The sequence below is a fragment of the Salvia splendens genome, chromosome 10 (assembly GCF_004379255.2).
Source record: "Salvia splendens isolate huo1 chromosome 10, SspV2, whole genome shotgun sequence".
Lineage (NCBI taxonomy): Eukaryota > Viridiplantae > Streptophyta > Magnoliopsida > Lamiales > Lamiaceae > Salvia > Salvia splendens.
In genome coordinates, this window is record NC_056041.1 from 13,440,756 (window position 1) to 13,461,340 (window position 20,585).

At 37.8% G+C, this 20,585-nt stretch overlaps 3 protein-coding genes across 4 annotated transcripts; 2 read left to right on the forward strand and 1 right to left on the reverse strand.

The window, feature by feature from the left end:
* Positions 1-954: 954 nt before the first annotated feature.
* LOC121752655 lies at positions 955-1,638 on the forward strand. The gene has a single exon (XM_042147769.1). The coding sequence runs from the start codon at positions 955-957 to the stop codon at positions 1,636-1,638; it is 684 nt and encodes a 227-aa protein (XP_042003703.1).
* Positions 1,639-3,925: 2,287 nt separating this feature from the next.
* On the forward strand, positions 3,926-7,986 carry LOC121750237 (phosphatidylinositol/phosphatidylcholine transfer protein SFH12-like). Of its 2 annotated transcripts, none has more exons than XM_042144730.1 (14): positions 3,926-4,193; positions 4,610-4,685; positions 4,912-5,170; positions 5,347-5,446; positions 5,540-5,806; positions 5,890-5,967; positions 6,055-6,156; positions 6,243-6,292; positions 6,375-6,474; positions 6,565-6,666; positions 6,759-6,869; positions 7,047-7,218; positions 7,295-7,686; positions 7,775-7,986. In XM_042144730.1, the coding sequence occupies exons 2-14, from the start codon at positions 4,652-4,654 to the stop codon at positions 7,859-7,861; spliced, it is 1,854 nt and encodes a 617-aa protein (XP_042000664.1). In that variant the 5' UTR covers positions 3,926-4,193; positions 4,610-4,651; the 3' UTR covers positions 7,862-7,986. The 2 variants fall into 2 exon arrangements, with proteins under 2 accessions (XP_042000664.1, XP_042000665.1); XM_042144731.1 differs by lacking the exon at positions 3,926-4,193 and adding an exon at positions 4,244-4,322.
* A 329-nt stretch (positions 7,987-8,315) lies between these two features.
* Positions 8,316-19,396, reverse strand: LOC121750236 (phosphatidylinositol/phosphatidylcholine transfer protein SFH8-like). Its single transcript, XM_042144729.1, has 15 exons — positions 19,238-19,396; positions 18,996-19,115; positions 12,538-12,841; positions 11,652-11,751; positions 11,263-11,529; positions 11,085-11,162; positions 10,900-11,001; positions 10,754-10,803; positions 10,554-10,656; positions 10,376-10,471; positions 10,165-10,278; positions 9,527-9,653; positions 9,026-9,426; positions 8,618-8,692; positions 8,316-8,534 (listed from the first exon to the last, which is right to left on the reverse strand). The coding sequence occupies exons 2-15, from the start codon at positions 19,027-19,029 to the stop codon at positions 8,514-8,516; spliced, it is 1,872 nt and encodes a 623-aa protein (XP_042000663.1). The 5' UTR covers positions 19,030-19,115; positions 19,238-19,396; the 3' UTR covers positions 8,316-8,513.
* Between the last annotated feature and the right edge of the window lie 1,189 nt (positions 19,397-20,585).

Below are 20,585 nucleotides of genomic sequence, written 5' to 3' on the forward strand. Positions count from 1 at the left end.
CTACGGAGTAATTAAATTTAATGTTTCAGATTCTCTAGTCCTTAATTTTTTGTATAGTACCCATTTATAATTTTATTATTATAATATTATTTAAATTGTAAAATTTTAATTATATAATAAATTCTAATATTAACTAGTAAATAATAATTGATGGTTGAAAATTATATCCCTAAGTATGGATAATCAATTATTAAAAAAATGTACATTAAATGTAAAAATGTAATTATGAATTCTATTAGATTAACGAATGTAATTAATACAATTAAATTTAAACTAAATTAGTGAAAACTGTAATATTTAAAAATGAGTATAAAAAGTGAGATAGAGGATTTCAAATACAAACCTATGTTATCTTTGCGTTAATAATTTTGAGAGTCTCCCACTTCCCACCCTCACTAGGACATTTCAAAAGACATTTCAATATTAAAATAAACATTATTGAATGTTTTTGGTCTACATATTTATGTGGGTATTAGAAGACAAAATTATTAGCATTTGATATGTAGAAGATGTTACACCCACGTACCATAGTCTATATAGTCCTCCACTCCACACTTTATATAAAAAGAAAAGGAGATTATAAATCCACCACAACTAATAAAGTGGGAACTTATAAAGATGAAAGAATCTACTCCTATTTATTTAGTCTATATATACCACTCTCACTTCCACCACACCAAATATAATACTAACCCTTTCATCACACCCACTCTTCAACACTAATACACATTTTCTCCGAAAATCCTACTCCTATTTATTTCCGCACACTATGTTCATCGCAATCCACTTCTTCTTTCTCTTCCAATTCTCTCACCACTTCTCTTTCTAGAGAGATACACACACACACACAGAAAAAAAAAGCAGAGAAGGAGCTGCTTTCAAATTGTTGCACATACGCAAAACCGCATATATCCATATAATTAAACGGAAAAAAAATAGTATTAAAAAATAAAAATGGAAGCATTCAATTTTGAAGACGTGAGAGTGGAGAAAGCGAACGCTATCGCGAAATACCGCAGGATTCAGAGAATCACGAGCCTTTTCCGATTCGTTGAGCTCTTCGTTTTTCTGATCGTCGTCTCGCGGTTCTCCGTTCAATTCGCGGTTTTTCTCAAGCTTTCCAGCGAGTATCTCCGCGGAATCTCCGTCGTCGAGCTGATCAGCCCTGGATCCGTGTTCGTAATCGGAAACGCGATCGTGATCGCGCTCTTCCTCATATCGCGGCGGTTCTCCGGTGAGAGGAGCACCGATTTCTACGACGAGTACGTGGAGAAATGCCGGAGCAACAGCAATCAGATCCAGCCGCCGATTTTGAGCAAATCGGTGGAGAAATGTCGGAGTAACAACAACAATCAGATCCAGCAGCAGATTTGGAGCAAATCAGTGGAGAAATCAGCTCGCACCGAGAGAGAGGTGATCAGCAGGACTAGATCGGCGAATCTGGAGAGGGTGCGGGGGGAGGAGGAGCACCGCCGCGACTTGAGGCGGAGCATGAGTGAGAAGTGCCGGAAGAGAGCGGAGGAGGAGATGAGCAGCGAAGAGTTCCGGCAGACGGTGGAGGCGTTCATCGCGCGGCAGCAGAGGCTGTTGAGGGAAGAAGAAGGGGATGCTTCATCCATGGTTTCGTTTCAAGCTTGAATTCAATTCGCGCTTGTTTTGTGCCTAATTTTCTCCCCTTTTTTTGTTAATATTTTCTAGAATTATTAAAGCTTTTTTTGAGTTCCTGATTGTATATAGTTATAGAATGATAAAAGCCATAAAACTGTATCATTCCTGCGCTACGTGTATAATTACATGTATATATCGGAACTTTGAAGCCTTATTTTTCTTCATGTCAATTTAATTTTTTTTAATAATTTTCTCTGGTATTTTAGTTTCACCATGCAGAACTATATTTTTCTTATAATATACGTGAATGTTGGGAAAACCGAAAAATAATCGATAAATCAATAGTCACGTTCAATAAAATTCTTGAGCATGTTAGTAAGTACTTCACAGTCATATTAATTAAAAATCGAAATAAATTGTGGAGTAGTATATATAGTAAACGAAAAAATATAAAGTATATTGTCATTTGTTTGGGTGGAGATTGTATAACTTGGATGTATGGTCATCTCAATTCTCATCACAGGGAATAGATACATATAAAGCAAGAAAATCTGGAGAAGATTTTTAATAATTTGTGGATAATTATGAAAAGAAAATGAAGGGAATTGTATTCTAATTCTTGGGAAATAAGCATATATTCTCTTGATGTCACGTTGCGAGAAGTATCATCCAGTTAAAATTTCCCTATTGTTGATTTCGATTAATATTAATGCTCGAATATATGCTTTCATGTCACATTGTCCATCTAATCCATCAACTGATTTTGGGGTGTGAAATTATTTTATTTTGTACTTATTCCCCATTCTATTCCAGTTATATTTTATTCTTTAGGAATTATTTTCAGGAGCCGTTTTGAGCAGCCTTTTCTCGATATTCAACGTATAAATAATGGTTATTTATATGTATAACAAGGGTTTTAAATCCTAAAAATGATAACACTTGTTTTTACACTACTATAAATCATATAAAGATCAATAGTGCTTATTTACTTTTACTTGAGAAAAAAAAGATTGTTCTAATTTGAACTGTTCTCTCTTTTCGACATATCCATATGTATATATTAATATTGACAATGAAAATGAATAGTTACAGAATTGACTAACTGTGTAACACAAACGCAATTCTTATATTTATATTTATATTTATATTTATATTTATATTTATATTTATATTTATATTTTGTTATTGATTTTCTTTTTAACACGGTGGAATAAGCCCAATTATTAAGAGAGCAGCTATCCCGGCCCAATAGCCTAAAACCAATAGAAGGTAACTCATATCAACATTTTTGACCCAATTTAAATTGGATCAACTTTTGATATCTCTATCTTTTCAGTTAAAGAAAGATGTGTGTTTGTAAAGATAAATCAAAGATTCAAAACTACGAAATATTTCACATAAGACAAACTTATATCATAATTAATCTTAGCATACTCCCAAAAAACATTTAATTAACATCAACACTATCCTTACCTAATATAAAGATCCTCGCAGTAATATCTCAAAGTGATGCATGCCAAATGCTTCCAGACACTCATCCACTAACCCAATTATACATACATACATACATACATACATACATACATACATACATACATACATACATACATAGTAGTGAAAATTGGTGCCATTCCCAATTTTTCTATTTTAAAGGACGGAGGTAATAATGAGAGAAAGAGATAAAGCTTTTGATTAGATCTTGATAATGCTAGCATATTTAAATTACAAAGAAAAAACTAACACAATATGTACGATACACTTGCAAAACAAAAAGTGGTTAATAAAGTTATTTGACCATTTACAGTTAGGTGCATGAATGATCAAATAATTTTGTCACAAGAAAAACCTCTAGTATCTATGTCTCACTTTTCACAAGAATCTTGGTGTGGAACATCAATATCACAGACTCCTCAATGCCTATAATTGAATCTCATAACACTGTTCATCAACATCACGTGTTATATCATCAGTTCATTTCAAAAGGATCACACACTCGCACCTAAATGCTAGAACACCAAATATATTATCTTGATCTAGAAATTGTTCACATCAAAATAGTTCAATTGGCTGATTCATAATATGCAAATTTTAGTATGTGTGTATAAATCATTAGTACATCATACGATTCATGTCGAATTTAAAAATACAAATGCCAGCATTTTATAAAAAGTTTGATACTATATACTCCTATTTGATCATGATACAAATATGATTAGAAGTCATAAATAAAAGCAACACCGTTTTAACTAATTTTCGCGGGAAAATAAACAGAAACAGTCCTCACTTCAATGTGGTGGGATTCTCTGTCTGGATTCCGACATGGCTTCCACTTCTCTCTCTCTCTCACACACACAGTGAACAGTTGACGGCTTCCTAGTTTACAACAGCTCTCTCTCTCCCATTTTCAATTAAATGGATGCATAATGTATCTCCAAAATTTCTAGGCTAGATCACATGGTAGAGTAAGAAATGATGAAGAAATTAGTGGAATAATTGATAGCCATTGATTTTTGTAGCCACAAATTCTCGGAGCTAATTCGGTTAGAGAGACTCCTCTCGCCTTCTCTCTCTAACCACTCCCACAGGTGAACAATTTCTCCCTAATCTCTCTCTCTCTCTCTCTCTCTCTCTCTCTCTCTAATTCCAATATCTCACTCTCTCTTTTTTTTCACCTTCCTTAGAATTTAGAAACTAAAATACAAATCTTCCATTCGGTAATGATCTCCTTTTAATTTTTTAAATTCATTTTCATTTTGTCAAATTTTCAATCTTTTCTTGTAAATGTTGATTATGCCGTTAGAATATTAGTCGGTTTAGATCATGTTGTGAATGTTGAAGCAATTTATGTCGGTTGATATGATTTGTGGATTTGAACATTGATTAGGTTAGGTTATGTTGTAAAAATTCAAGATATGGAGTATATGTTGATGTCAATGTAGAGCTCTGTAAAAGGCATAATTAGACAATCAATGAGAGTTTTTGTGCCTTTTGCCATTTGTAGATTTCTGGTGCTGTCTAACTTGATCAAGCTGCTGCAGCCGGGATGTCGGGACATTTAGACCGCCCCTCGGATCAAAGTAGGTTGCTTCTGCGAATTCGTTCAATTCTTAATTCAATTTTTTTCATGTCATTTTGCCTTTGTATGGATGAATTTGGTGTTTATTAAATTTGGTGTAATGGTTTGATTTGATGATATGAAAAGTGTTGTTGTGGGAAATCAAAGATTAGGTGAAAATGATTAAATGAGGTTTTTGTTGATATTTTTTTGAGATTGAGATTGATTGTTGGTGGAATATGTTGAAGGCCTGGAGAAGGTTGATGCGGACAATCTTGACGATAATAAGACTAGGATGGGATCCCTGAAGAAGGCGGCAATCACTGCCTCTAACAAGTTCAGGGACTCGATTTCTAGAAAGGGCAGGCGGAGCAGCAGAGTTATGTCTGTTGTGCTCGAGGACGAGCATGATGCTGAAGAAGCGCAGTCTGTGGATGCTTTTCGCCAGGCGCTCATTCTAGAGGAATTGTTACCTGCCAAACACGACGACTTTCATATGCTACTAAGGTAGTACTAATATATTTTTTCTACTTTAGCCTCGTCCACGTCTGTCTATGTGTTCAGCAACGAAGAATGACTATAAAGATTAAAACAACGAGCAACGTAGAGAGAAAAATAAGTCTATGTATGCTAATTTTCGAATATATGATCAATTGATGTTCACAATGCATGTTTCCAAACAGGTTCTTGAAGGCCAGGAAATTTGATATTGAAAAATCGAAGCAAATGTGGTCCGACATGCTTCAGTGGAGGAAGGACTTTGGTTCCGACACCATTATGGAGGTACCTGTTGATTACGACCCTTTGCATAGCATCGTCTTAAATGGCTCGTGTTTTTAAGCTTAACATCGACAATGCTGTGATTATGATTGTTAGGATTTCGATTTCACTGAGAAAGAGGAGGTGGTTAAATACTACCCACAAGGGCATCACGGGGTTGACAAGGAGGGCAGGCCGGTGTACATTGAAAGGCTCGGTATGGTTGACTCAACCAAGCTCTTGCAGGTAACCTCGATGGAACGCTACCTAAAATACCATGTCCAGGAGTTCGAGAGGACCTTCATCGATAAGTTCCCAGCCTGCTCCATTTCAGTCAAAAAGCATATTGATCAGAGCACAACCATCTTGGATGTCCAAGGAGTGGTATGCAACAAACTACCTAAAATTGAGAAATAGACCATTATTATTACTTTGATCTCTCGAATGAATCCTTTGTTCGTTTTCAGGGGCTGAAAAGTTTCACCAAGTCTGCAAGGGAGCTCGTTCAGAGCATTCAGAAAATTGATGGGGATAACTACCCGGAGGTACAACATGTGGATTCTTAAGGTTTTCTTGTTTGTTTGTAGCTCCGAGATCTTATTCTATGGCTCGACTACCCTTTTATCTCGTAGACCTTATTCCAAATGTATATCATCAACGCTGGATCTGGCTTTAGGCTCTTGTGGAACACTGTCAAGTCATTCCTCGACCCAAAGACCACTTCGAAGATCCACGTAAGCAACTCCCGCCCTGCTTTTGTCTCCACTTGATCTTTAGCTCAACGGTATGAAAATCAAGTTAGCGTGTTTCTTGATCTCAGGTGCTTGGCAACAAATACCAGAGCAAGTTGCTTGAAGTCATTGATGCAAGGTAAATATTACTGCTCGATTTTTCAAGCAACGAAGGTTTGAGGAATCCACAGAGAAGTGACATTGTTTTGATCTTGTATCAGTGAGCTACCGGAGTTCTTGGGGGGGACGTGCGCCTGCGCTGACAAGGGTGGCTGTATGGTCTCCGATAGAGGCCCTTGGAACGATCCCGAGATAATGAAGGTTTTCTTTTGATGCCATCTTCAGTTCTTCTTCACTTGAGATGACATCAAAACTAACTTAAGATTCTGTGATTTCGATTTTCATCTCAAGATGGTGCGCAATGGTGACCACAAATGCGCGCACAGACGCTCCTCCTCTGCGTCTGCGGATGAGAAAACGATATCAGAGGATGAGAATGGTGATAAGTCCAAGGTACCAAGTTTCAAGAGTTGATCCTTGATTTTTCTTTCCAAACTTTATCTAAAATCATTTTAAGGCTGATATATGACTCGTGCCATGTGAAGAAAAGCATGTCTTTCGACATGAAGAACGAGTCTCCGAGATCTACTTCTTCGAATGACAATGCTACACCGCCACAGCAGCAACAGCAGCAGATCTCTCCTCCTGATGAAGAGGCAAGTAGCAAATATGTAATCCGTTTTTCGTTGCTTTAAATTTGGACAGCGAAGAAGCCACCAATGATCGTTATTCAAGAACTCGTATATTGCACAGAACACATGACTTCTAGCTTTTTCTTAAAACCTCAAGCAATTTTCATTTTTTAACACTAGAAGTGAATGAGTTTTCTGCAGGTAGTTGAATCCCACCCCTACCAACCACCCCAATTCCATCCTTACCCCCAATCTCGTTCCCAGCCCGAACCGGCCCCACAAGAGCAAGATCAATACGTCCACATGGTCGAGAACACCATTGCAGCCTGGCCGAAAGGAAACAAACAACAAGACAGTCTCATGCTTGTCAAAGGTGCATAATCTTTATCTCAAGTTCTGCTAACAATTCATAACCTATCAAAACTCTGTCTTACTACGCCCGCCTACAGAGTTTTTCCCGGGCATCAATTCTTGTAAGAACCCTGATGGCTTCAGCAACCAGATCTTCACCGGAGTGCTGACCTTTGTCATGGGCGTAGTCACAATGGTACGTATGACACGCAACATGCCTAGGAGACTCACGGATTCCACTCTCTACTCTAGCTCCATGCGTGGCGGTGATGACATGATGAAATCCCGGGAACCTGTCTACGAGACCCCAGAGGCAGGCGTCTCCAGAGAAGATTACTTGATCATGATGAAGCGCATGAACGAGTTGGAGGAGAAGATGAGCATAGTATGCCAGAAGCCCCCAACTATGGCACCTGAGAAAGAGGAGATGCTAAATAGCGCCATTACTCGTATCGATGCATTAGAACAAGAGCTACAAGAAGCCAAAAAGGTTGGCTGTTTTTCCTCTGATTTCTCATTTTTAACATTACGAATCATCATACTGAAATTCATCGCGTCTACATCTTGTTGTTGCACAGTCTCTCGAGCAATCTCTCACGCAACAAGAGGAGCTCCTCGCCTACATCGAGAAGAAAAAGAAGAAGAAGAAGTTCTTCGCTTTCTAACTCCAGAAATTGTGAATATAATTAATAATGTTATTGTTCTTGTAGATATGATACCAGCTGATCCTCAACAAGGAGTTTGCTAATTATTACTCCATTTTTTTAGTAAAATCTTATTAAAAATAAAATCTTGTTAGTTGTCTATAACATAATAAACAACGCAGTTGCTTTTTGTCTTTGGCTGGCAATGAGATTCTTGGCTACATCTCAAACTGTAATAATTTTCATGAAATGACCCCAGTTTCTTCTTGTCCTTTTCCTTGTGTTGTTTTTTTTTTGACAATTTAAACTCGAATCTATGAAAAGGTCAGTCTTCAATATTTTGTCAAAAGAAGATGGGCAAATTTGTGTTTAGAATACTCAGGCATAGATTCCATTCTTAAAATGCTTGTGTTCATATAATTTCACATTATAAGAATCTCAAACATCACTCAAACAAACATCTCTTTAGATAAAATTTAATCACACCAAAAAAAGAGAGATTTAGATCGATATATAAGTATATATATGTTAGGTGTGTGTTACACAAAAGGTATGCGTCATCCACGAAATATACACATCTTCAATCACAATCAAAAGCATTTAAGGTAATGTGGTACTGGTGAGTATTTCGATTCAGCCGAAGACATACTCAACCATCAAATGTCGATGCAGCTTACCAGCAAAACTTCTTTTTCTGTAGAGAGAGTGAGAGGCGCGTTAGAACCAAACCGTTGTCTATCTGTTAATTCAAGACAACTGTGCATCGACTTCACTTACCCGGAATTTGGCATCTTCTTGACTGTCTATATAAGCAAGCAGTTCTTCTTGTTTCATCAAAGCCTCATACAGAGCCTGCTCGAAAGAAAGGATATGAACTTTTCTATTAAATTCAAATATACTATAAAAGAAAAGACTGCTCAGAACACATGATAATAGTAGCAAGACCCAGTCTCCTAGGCTGATCATGGAATTAGACTCCCTTGGTGATTTAAACCAGACAAGGAAGCTAATGAGGCATGATGTATACCATAACCAAATATAAATGTTCGGTTCTTGAGGTCACATTTTTCGCATGGAATCAAGGGGCAGTTCATGATTTTCAAACTAGTTATAAAGATAATTTTTACCAACACAGGAAGATATATAAAAATCCGTCAGAAAATATGGAGTTGTAACGAATAAGACCTTTTTGGTTGCAATTAACTCTGCTTCTAGGGCATCCACACGGTAAACAGCAGCATTCAGCAGTTCTTCTTTCTCATATGGCATCTCAGACGGCTTTGCTTCAAGAGTAATGACCTTCTCTTCGAGCTCACCCAACCTCTTAACAACGGTTGACAAGAGTTCTGCCTCTGTAAATGATGGGGTAGGAGATGGTGGCCTAAACTCCTCCTTTGCAATAGCATCAAAAGAGAATTCCTGGGTGGGTTGCTCATTGGGTGATGCATCCGGAAGTTTCTTGGTAACACGTGACGATATTGAGCGGAAGAACATGAAAAGTGTCATAAAGAAAGCCATAAGAGTTGCCACAAGCCGAGCACGAACACCTTCTGGCACCTTTTGAGAGTTATGAGGTGCTTTTATCTCTGAAATGAGTTAAACAGATTAGCATCTCTATGCAAAGCCTGATACATGTTAAAAAATGGTCATAAAGTATGGTGTGCTTCCAAATCAGCTGCAACAAACCTTTTGGAACATAAAGCTTTTGAGGGGACTTCTTCCATCCAGAATCAACAGCCTTGTCGACCATGGGAACATATTCATCATAACCTGGGAACTGTCCAGTATACCCAGCTGTTCCAATAGCCTTGGCCTGAAAAACAAATCAAATATTCCTTCAAACCATAATAGAGAGCTGTTATGAGAAAAAATTACAACGAGAAGTATATGTTTTTGGTTACATTCCCTTTAACTTTCTTGTTATCATAAGTGACTTCTTCCTGAAATTCTCAATAAAGTTATCTCCAAAATGAAAAGCGTCTACAGAGATAATTAAAATGACATATATAAATAGGGCACAATTAAATAAAATTTGTTCCAGTTACCAGAATCAAAGAAATTTGGATTTATTTATTAGTAAAACATTAGATAGTAGAGTTGGTGGGGGATGCATTTATGATTGGTCAGACCTACACAGCTGATAATGGCTTACTGCCCATATAAGTTCGTTACTGAGAGCCCATGAGGCAGACTTCGATATTTCCAAGGCCTACTACTAGCATAATAATAAGTATTAGATAGTTTACAAATAGGATGTCTCCTTTCCTTTTTTGTTGCGACTGTCAAAAAGAACAATTAAGATAGAAAGCTAGAATTAACTGCACCTCCTCACGGACTGGAGTCAAACGAAGGTGTGAGTAACTCCTAGTGGCTTTTGGTGAAGCGATATCTTCAGCTTCAGATCCAGACTCTGCCGTTGAAGTATCACTGCCTTTTAACTGTTAACAAAACCATATATGTAAGATATACCAGCTCATATCAAATGTCTCAAAAACAATATATATCAAAAAAGTTAGAAAAGAGTAGCAGCCATACCATGGAGTATTGCGGCTTTGCATATACTACCTTGCCATCACTATTGATGATTTTCACAACCTGCCTGGCACGTCGTGCTTCACCATTAAGCACCATCTGCAAAACAAATTCTTGCTGTTAACCATCTTAATCAATATGTTAGACCAACACAATTAAGCAGTCATGCGAAAGCGAGAACCTTCAAAATCTCAGGATTCTTCCACGGGCCATTATCAGAGCGCAAGCAACCCCCTTGATCTGCACAGCTAGTACATGTTCCTCCCAAGAAATCAGGCAGTTGACTGCAGATGCAAAAAAATATGAGACGAGTCTTTATAAAGGAAAATTTATGTTAGTAAACAATCAATACAAAGAAAATGTAATTTCCACCCCTCTCACCTTGCATCTATGATTTCAAGCAACTTGTTATGGTATTTATTTCCAAGAACCTAAGCCAAACACAACAAACAGAGAGAACCTTAAGTTACAACAAGTCTCTCAACAAAGCCTAATTGATATTCAAGATGAAAAGAGGTAAGAACTACATGAATCTTTGTGGCAGTCCTGGGATCGATGAAATTCTTTACAGTATTCCAAAGCAGCCTAAAACCAGGACCAGCATTGATGATAAACATTTGATGGAGTGTCTGCAATGAAGAGACATATAAATTAAAAGTTAAAACCACATAAAGTATCAGAAATAAAGCAAGTCAATTATGCAGAAACTTACTTCAGGATAATTGTCCCCATCAATCTTCTGGAGTCGTGTAATGAGGTCCCTAGCACTCTTGGTAAAGTTTTTCAAACCCTGGGGAACATCAACAGATGGTAAGGAAAACCCCTCGAGTAACAAAGAACAACCAACTCAGATGTCATGATAATTGAAGTACTGGATGTGCCTAACTTACCACACCATGAACATCCAAAATTGTTGTGCTCGAGTCAATGTGCCGTTTGGCAGCAATGGTGCAAGCTGGAAACTTAATGGCAAAGCTTCTTTCAAATTCTTTCACGTGGTATCTTATGTAACGGTCCATCGTGGTAACTTGCATAAGTTTGTTGGGATCGACTTTCCCTAGCCTCTCAATGTATATAGGCCGTCCCTCTTTGTCAACTCCATGATATCCATGGGGATAATACTTCAATACTTCATTTACCTCTTGAAAATCAAAATCCTGATGAGAAGGAAGATGGTGAACGGATACCCACAAAGCTAAAGGTTTAATGCATAATGTGAAATGGAAACAAGCTGGCCAAGTTGCATGCAGATATGACGATAATTCATGAGTCTTGTTACCTCAGCAATAGTGTCAACGCCAAAGTCTTTCCTCCATTGTATCATGTCAGCCCACATTTGCTTGGACTTTTCAATATCAAATTTCCTTGCTTTCAGAAACCTACATGCACAATGTCAAAAGTTTATGAGAAAGTTGAAGAGTTATCAAATGGTAAAAGAAGTAGGATTTGCCGAAATAAGAAAGAACTTCCATGAAACTATTCTATAGACCTGAAAAATCTTAGGAAAAGATCGAACAGTCCTAGCCTGGATCCAAGGAACCACACCAGACATTTTTTAAAAGATAATCTTGCCAATCCTAATATTGAGTGGTTCAGAGATTCCCTTAGAGAAAAAGAATGTGGGTGTCCAAAAAACTTACTTCTACTCAAATGTGTAGGCAAACAGTTTTTGGAGTTCGGACAAGGATGTTTTGTAAATGTTGGTAGTATATTTAGTAAAAATGGATGGCCTGTATGCATGCAGAGAGGCAGATAATATTAAGCTTAAATTTTCAGTAAATAAGATTAAGCACTCTTCCTAGATAACTTGGGAATCAGGAGATATTCATTTTTGGTGATAGCTTTGAAGATAAAGATAATACTCCCTTCACCTAAATTTTTGCCATTTTGGTACATCCACTAAACTTAGTCCATTTCCGTTTATAAACCTACCCCACAACATATTACCTCGATGGAATAAACACTTTTGCGATTGTTTGATTGTGTTATCCTTCAAATACTCATTCCTATGTATTGTCAGTATAATCGATTACCCAAAATAAAGGCATTCGAGTGGAAGACTAAAAGTGAAAGATCTTTTCCTTTACCATAATTCCTCACCTAGCACGCAATTTCAGATCTTACTTGATAAGTTCAATTTCGAAAGGAAACAGAAAAGTGACTACCTAAGTATCATATGGTAATCATCAAACTTCTCTGGTAGCAACTCATCCAATATCAAGGCTTGTCTAAATGACTCAACAGCTTGTAGTTCCTCCGCATCCCGGATATCTTCAATTGAAACAGAACTGACTCTGCCATCACTCTTTCTTCTACTGCTCTTCTTCTTGAGAGAATGCTTAAACTTAGAAGATGCATTGAGTGCTTTCTTTTTTAAAGAGCCCATTCTTGTCTTCCTTTCATCCTCAGAATTTTCAAAGTCAGACTTTCTTTCTCTTCTCTCGTCGTTACCAGAAGAACCCTCAAAGCCTGTTCAACCAGAAGCAATTAGATATACAATATGATGACCCATCTGGAAAATAAAAAAAGGGCAGCACATATCATGTCATTTTGAGCTTCCCTGATGTGATTAGTACATTTCTCAATGATATTAATGCTAAGGCAAAACCAAAACTCCATCAGTCCAGAAACTAAATCAAAACCAGGAATTGGACTTTAAAAAACAGGAATTACCTTAACCCAACTGACAATATGTTGCATGCATAACTATAGTCATATGATCACATGCATGCAACAATACCACGTGCATGAATACAAGTATCATTCTTCCCAGCTACAAGTATCATTCTTCCCAGCTACAAGTATCATTCTTCCCAACTGCCAGTATCATTCCTCCCAGCCGCAAGTATCATTCTTCCAGCCAATGAGTATCATTCTTCCAGCCAATGAGTAAGGAGTTAGTTGAGAAGGTGATGACGTGGAGTTAGTTAAGAAGTTGACAGCCAATGAGTTAGGACTATGACGTGTTCCGACCAATAGGAGTGAAGCACGTGGAGGTTAGTTACTACTATGTGGAGATTGAGCTAGGAAAACAGAGTATAAATAGTGTTGTTGCTCTTTCTTTTGATTGTCGACTAAAATTGTTGTGTAATCGTGAACTTAGGTCGTGGACCGAGAGTTCCTGTTGTTCTTGCTTTCTATCGTGTAATTCTCATTGTTCATTCAATAAAAACGTTCCTCTTTGTTTATTCTAGCATTGAAATCGCGTAATATCGCTGAGCTCGAGCTAAGATAGGGAAGTCGCGGAGGAAGATCGTAACAATTGGTATCAGAGCAATCGATCTCCGGACGTTGGAACGGTGACTCGAGGCGCAGAAATGGAGAAGAAAATGATGGAGGCGATGGAGCAGAAAATGCAGGAGATGCGAGAAGAACATAAGATTGAAATGATGCAGCTGTCGCAATCTATTGCTGCACTTAATTTGCAGAATCAAAGGAATAATGAAATGGAGACTGGTGAAGGTAGTAATAGAGCTAATCGGTATGAAAATGGAACCGATTGGGGAAGATCTACGCGCTATGAATTTCCAAAGTTCGACGGTGACGGCTATGAAGGATGGATGATGCGAGCTGAATACTTCTTCCAAGTAGCTAAAGTACCAGAGGAAGAGAAGGTTAGGGTGGCTGCAATCCACCTAGAAGGAAAGGCATTACAGTGGCATCGAGGTTTTGAGAGCTTACATGGAGATATGGCGTATGCGAATTGGTCGTGCTATAGCTCATCCTTGGTTGCTCGCTTTGGTGCTCACGCATATGAAGATCCATTGGCTGATCTCAGGAACCTCAAACAAAAAGGTACGCTACAAGATTACATGGATACTTTTGATGAATTATATCCTAGAGCTGGAATTAGAGAGGATCAAGCCTTGAGCTTCTTTTTATCTGGATTAATTGATGAGCTACAAATGCCGGTGCGTATGTTTAGACCTAAGGCATTATCTGAGGCTTACTCTCTAGCTAAACTACAAGAGCTGACTGTAAGAGCTCTAGGTGTTAAGACTAAGATGAATCAGAGCCATGTTCAGTCGAGTAGTAGCTACTACTCTAATAGTAAACCTATGTCTGTGACTGCTACTAATAAGGTTGGAACCTTGAGTAATTGGAGTGGAGGTAATAAGGATGGTAATAAGTATGGAGGAGTTAGAGCCAGTGCAAACTTAACCCCTAAAGAAATGGATGAGAAGAGAGCCAGAAAAGAATGCTTTTGGTGCACTGAGAAGTTCACTCCAAATCATCAGTGCAGCAAAAGGAAATCGTATGTGGTGCAGTTGCTTGAAGTAGGAGAGGCAGAGGAGAGGGCAGAAGAGGAAAGTGATGAAGAGGAGGCAGAGGAGAAGTCAGAGCTGCAACTCTCCTTACATGCTGTGTGGGGAAAAGATGGACCTCAAATTATGAGGATTCGAGGAAAAGCTTAAGAATATTGATAGACACTGGTAGCACTCATAATTTTTTAAGTGCTAGGGTGGCACAAAAGCTTAATTGCAAGTTGCTTCCTGTTAATTCAAGAGCTGTGGAAGTAGCAAATGGACAGATCCTACAGTGCAATCAGAAGTGTAGTAGGTTGGAGTGGGAGATGCAGGGATCAAAATTTCAAGGGGAAGTTTATCTCATAACTCTGGAAACATATGATCTTATACTAGGTGGGGAATGGTTGTCCACTTTGGGTGAGATTAAGTGGAACTTTAATAATCTCAGCATGGTTTTCAATATCAATGGTGAGGAAGTGAAGCTGCAAGGGGAAAGATGGTTACCAAAATCTGATCAGTTAAACTTTTTACATATATGGAATCCTGATGATGAAGATGTGAATGAGAGAAAATGGAATCAGTGGATACCCTCAGTTGGAGTGGATGCAGGCTTCTGCTATGAGATTAGTGTGGAAGAAATTTGGCCAAATCTTAATTTGATTCTTAAGGAATTTGCTGATATATTTGAGGAACCTAGATCACTGCCTCCACAAAGAAAGCAGGATCACAAAATTATTTTAAAGGAAGGTGCTGATGCAGTTAATATGAGGCCTTATAAGTATGCTGCACACCAAAAAGATATCATTGAAACTATGATAGATGAGATGCTTAAAGCTGGAATCATAAGGCACAGTGAGAGCTCCTTTGCAAGTTCTATTGTGCTAGTCAAGAAGAAGGACTCATCTTGGAGAATGTGTGTTGACTACAGAGCCTTGAATGCCATAACTGTTAAGGATAAGTATCCTATTCCTGTGATTGAAGAGCTATTAGATGGGTTGGGAAGAGCAGCCTGGTTCTCTAAAATTGACCTAAGATCAGGGTATTGGCAAGTCAGAATGAACTCTGCAGATATTCACAAGACAGCATTCAAAACTCACTCTGGACATTATGAGTTCTTGGTTATGCCATTTGGCTTGACAAATGCTCCAGCTACATTTCAAAATTTGATGAATACTATCTTCAGAGCTTACTTGAGGAAATTTATATTGGTTTTCTTTGATGATATTCTCATATATAGCTGCAATCAAGAGGCTCATGAGCAGCATTTGAGAATAGTGTTGGAACTGATGAGAGAACATAGCTTGTTAGCTAAAAGAAGTAAGTGTACTTTTGGGGGTAAAAAGGTGGAGTATCTTGGACATGTTATCACTGAGAATGGAGTTTCAACAGATGAGGGAAAAGTCGAAGCAGTTAAAAATTGGCCTCAACCAAAATCTGTTAAACAAGTGAGGAGTTTCTTGGGATTAACTGGATATTACAGAAGATTTGTGCAACATTATGGAGTGATATCAAGGCCCTTGATAGAGGTAATCAAAGGAAATGTGTTCAGATGGACAGTGGAAGCACAAGAAGCTTTTGAGAAGCTCAAAACTGCTATGATCACAGCTCCAGTTTTAGCCTTGCCAGATTTTTCCAAGGAATTTGTGGTAGAAACTGATGCATCTGGGGTAGGTATTGGAGCTGTGCTAATGCAAGACAAGCATCCATTGGCTTTTATCAGTAAATCCTTATCTCCTAAATATCAGAAATTATCAGTTTATGAGAAGGAGTTATTGGCAATTCTAATGGCGATTAAGAAATGGTACCATTACTTACAGAGCAAGAGGTTCATTATATGGACTGATCATCAGAGTCTCAAATACTTGATAGATCAGAAGTTGACCACCCCTACTCAACAAGCTTGGATGACTAAGCTCATGCAATTCGATTATGAAATCAGGTATAGAAAAGGGAGTGAAAATTCAGTAGCTGATGCCCTATCTAGGGTGCCTGAGGTGATGACTTGTGCTCTGACTTCGTTTGTAATTCCCTTGGAGTTGATTGCAAAAATCAAAGATTCTTGGAAGCAAGATCCTCTGATACAGAAAGTGATAACTGAAAAGCAAGGAAATGCAGATCTTCATCCTAAGTTCAGCTGGAAAAATGAAGAATTGAGAAGGAAAGGGAAGTTAGTAGTGGGAAATGATGTGGGTTTAAAAGCTCAGATTCTATCTCTCTTTCATGGCTCTGCTCTGGCTGGTCATTCTGGAGTCTTGGGTACCTTCAAGAGAATATCTTCTTTGATATATTGGCCCAAGTTAAGGAAGGATGTTAAGGAGTTTGTAAGAGTATGTGTTACCTGCCAGAGATACAAACCGAGCAATACTTCTCCAGCTGGATTATTGCAACCACTTCCAATTCCTGCTGCAATTTTTACAGATATTTCCATGGACTTTATTGAAGCCTTGCCGAACTCCCAAGGGTTTGACACTATATTTGTGGTTGTAGACAGGCTGAGTAAATATGCGCATTTCATGGCTTTATCTCATCCTTTTACAGCAAAGAGAGTAGCTGAGGTATTCTTGGATACAATTTTTAAACTTCATGGGATGCCCGCGAAGATTGTAAGTGATAGAGGATCTATTTTTGTGGGAAATTTCTGGAAAGAACTGATGCGTCTGTTAGGAGTGGAGCTACTATATTCCACAGCATATCATCCGGAAACAGATGGTCAGACTGAGATTGTGAATAGAAGCCTACAATGCTATCTAAGGTGTGCTATGGGTGAAAAACCGCATACTTGGTTTCAATGGCTAGGCTTGGCCGAATATTGGTATAATACTACATATCATTCGAGCATTCAAATGACACCTTTCGAAGCCTTGTATGGTTTTGAACCTCCTATACATGTTCCATACCTGCCCGGTGACTCAAGTGTTGAGGCAGTAGACATGTCTTTAAGAGATAGAGAGGAGATGGTAGCTATACTCAAAAGAAATGTGCAGAAATCGGCGGATAGGATGAAAAGGCAGGCAGATCAGCACCGTAATGATAGGGAATTTGCGATTGGAGAATGGGTTTGGCTAAGGCTGCGGGAGTATAGACAAAAATCAGTAAGAGGAAAGCATCACAAATTCGAGCCGAAATATTTTGGACCTTATCAAATTCAGGACAAGATTGGTGTTGTTGCTTACAAGTTAAATCTGCATTCTTCAGCTACAATTCACAACGTGTTTCATGTCTCTTTGTTGAAACCGGCGTCTCCACCAACCGAGCCTATCGTGGATATTCCAGACATATCTCACATCAACGACGCCATTCCTCAAGCTATTTTAGAAAGAAAAATGGTGAAAAAACATAATCATGCGGTGACAAAATGGTTGATTCATTGGGAAGGAAGATCGCCGGCTGATGCTTCTTGGGAGTTCGCTGATGTGATCACAGCAAGGTTTCCGTGGTTCCTTGCGGACAAGGAACCCTAAGAGGGGAAATTTGTTGCATGCATAACTATGGTCATATGATCACATGCATGCAACAATACCACGTGCATGAATACAAGTATCATTCTTCCCAGCTACAAGTATCATTCTTCCCAGCTACAAGTATCATTCTTCCCAGCTGCAAATATCATTCTTCCCAACTGCCAGTATCATTCCTCCCAGCCGCAAGTATCATTCTTCCAGCCAATGAGTATCATTCTTCCAGCCAATGAGTAAGGAGTTAGTTGAGAAGGTGATGACGTGGAGTTAGTTAAGAAGTTGACAGCCAATGAGTTAGGACTATGACGTGTTCCGACCAATAGGAGTGAAGCACGTGGAGGTTAGTTACTACTATGTGGAGATTGAGCTAGGAAAACAGAGTATAAATAGTGTTGTTGCTCTTTCTTTTGATTGTCGACTAAAATTGTTGTGTAATCGTGAACTTAGGTCGTGGACCGAGAGTTCCTGTTGTTCTTGCTTTCTATCGTGTAATTCTCATTGTTCATTCAATAAAAACGTTCCTCTTTGTTTGTTCTAGCGTTGAAATCGCGTAATATCGCTGAGCTCGAGCTAAGATAGGGAAGTCGCGGAGGAAGATCGTAACACAATATGCAGAGAGGTCTAGGTATCAAAACTAACCGCTCTATTTTCTTTAAAAAAAAATTAAAGCAAAAAACTGAAAAACCGCGGGCGTAATTTCAACCAGACAAGTTAAATTTCACATTCTTTTAGAAACCAAACTTAACCTACCAAAATCTCACAAATTTTTCCACTAATAAATCACACACAGCGCAAGAAATTATAATCTTCACATACATTTAACGGACAAACATAAAAGAATCACAAACCCATACAAATTGTAGTAATAATCTCCAAATGCAGATGAAACATCAAGAGATTGAACACAATTTCACTTACAAGGCCTGGCGAATCGATCCAAAGGCCCAGACATCTTCAATTTCGATCAACGCAGCTAGTTATGGAAGATTATGGCATCAATTGAACAACTAAACAATTATCCGGACTCTCTCCACGACTCTTCACGCCAAGGGGAAAAAAACATCAATTCAGTAAAGTAAACAAAAATCTAGAGCAGCTCAAATTTCGCAGCAGATCGAGAAATCAAGTATGAGAAATCTCAATTGGAGCAAAACGCAAACCTCCGAAAGTCTCAGCAAGAAAATCCGAGCAGTCACAAAAATTCTCTAAATAACAACAAAAGGCGTATCCTCAAAATCGCCGGATAATTGAGCTACGGCGACTTTTTTAGAGAGAGAAAAGAGAGAGGAGAGAGAAATAAAAGGAGGGATGGATGAGAGAGGAGAGAGAAAAAGGAAGAGTAGAATTTAGGTGTATAGTGGGGGCCTGTGACACGTGGCAAGAGGAAAAAGATGAAAGAGCATTTTGATCAAAATGGCATATGGCCTTAATTCAACAGTGATTAAGTAATCATTATTCGGTGCCGTGATTTATGTACAGTACTCTTCATTTAGACTTGAGAAAATGGAGTCCTTTCGATATTAGGTTGAGCGCGTGCTTTTGTTTTTTTTTGTTTTTTTTATTGAAGACTGTGTCGGTCGGCCTTTGGATTCTTTCTTTTTATTCAATGATTGAGCTTCTATATTTTAAATTGTTGACATCATAAATTTGATCATTATATTACATTAATTTAATATAGAGATTATATATTTTTATATTGTAATCTTATTTTCCTAAATAAATGTGCTGAAAAAATGGTCAAGGAATTATAACTTTTTTCCTTTTATTTAACAAATTAATATGGCCATATTTCACTTTCAATAGTTTGCTTATTAATGAAGTGAAGTTTACGTTAAATGATCTTGATTACAGCTCAATCATTAAAATTAACGCAAAGACATTTACCAAACGAAATGCTACTGTTGATTAAGATAGAGAAAGAGTAGAATACGAGGGTTTCTTTGTATTTTTACTTTATTCAATTACTAATCACATTACATTACTCCCTCCGTCCCACAAATATTGTTCCATTTTTTCATTTTCATCTGTCCCACAAAACTTATCTCATTTCACTTTTTATCATTTTTGTTAGTGAACATCATATTCCACTCACTTATCCATACTCATATTTTATTATAAAACTAATATATAAAAGTATGACTCACCTTCCATTAACCTTTTCAATTCACTTTTTATTACATTTTTTTAAAACCCGTGTCCGGTTAAAGTTGGATAATCTTTATAGGACGGAAGGAGTATTATATTATACAGACATATATGTTGATTTTGGACATCTTGTTATAATTCGATTTTTTCATCACATATTCCTATTTCATTCTGTATAAACGGAATCGCTGCCGGTTAATCCAATTTTATATTGAAAAATAAATTATCTCAGTTAAATTAATGTCAGTCATGATTCATGAAATCAAAGTTCTGCCAGAATTTAGACACAGAATTCTGTATATTCCTGTTGACTCAAATATAATAATTATGTTAGTCAAGTTGGAGCATAGCTGTATTTATAAC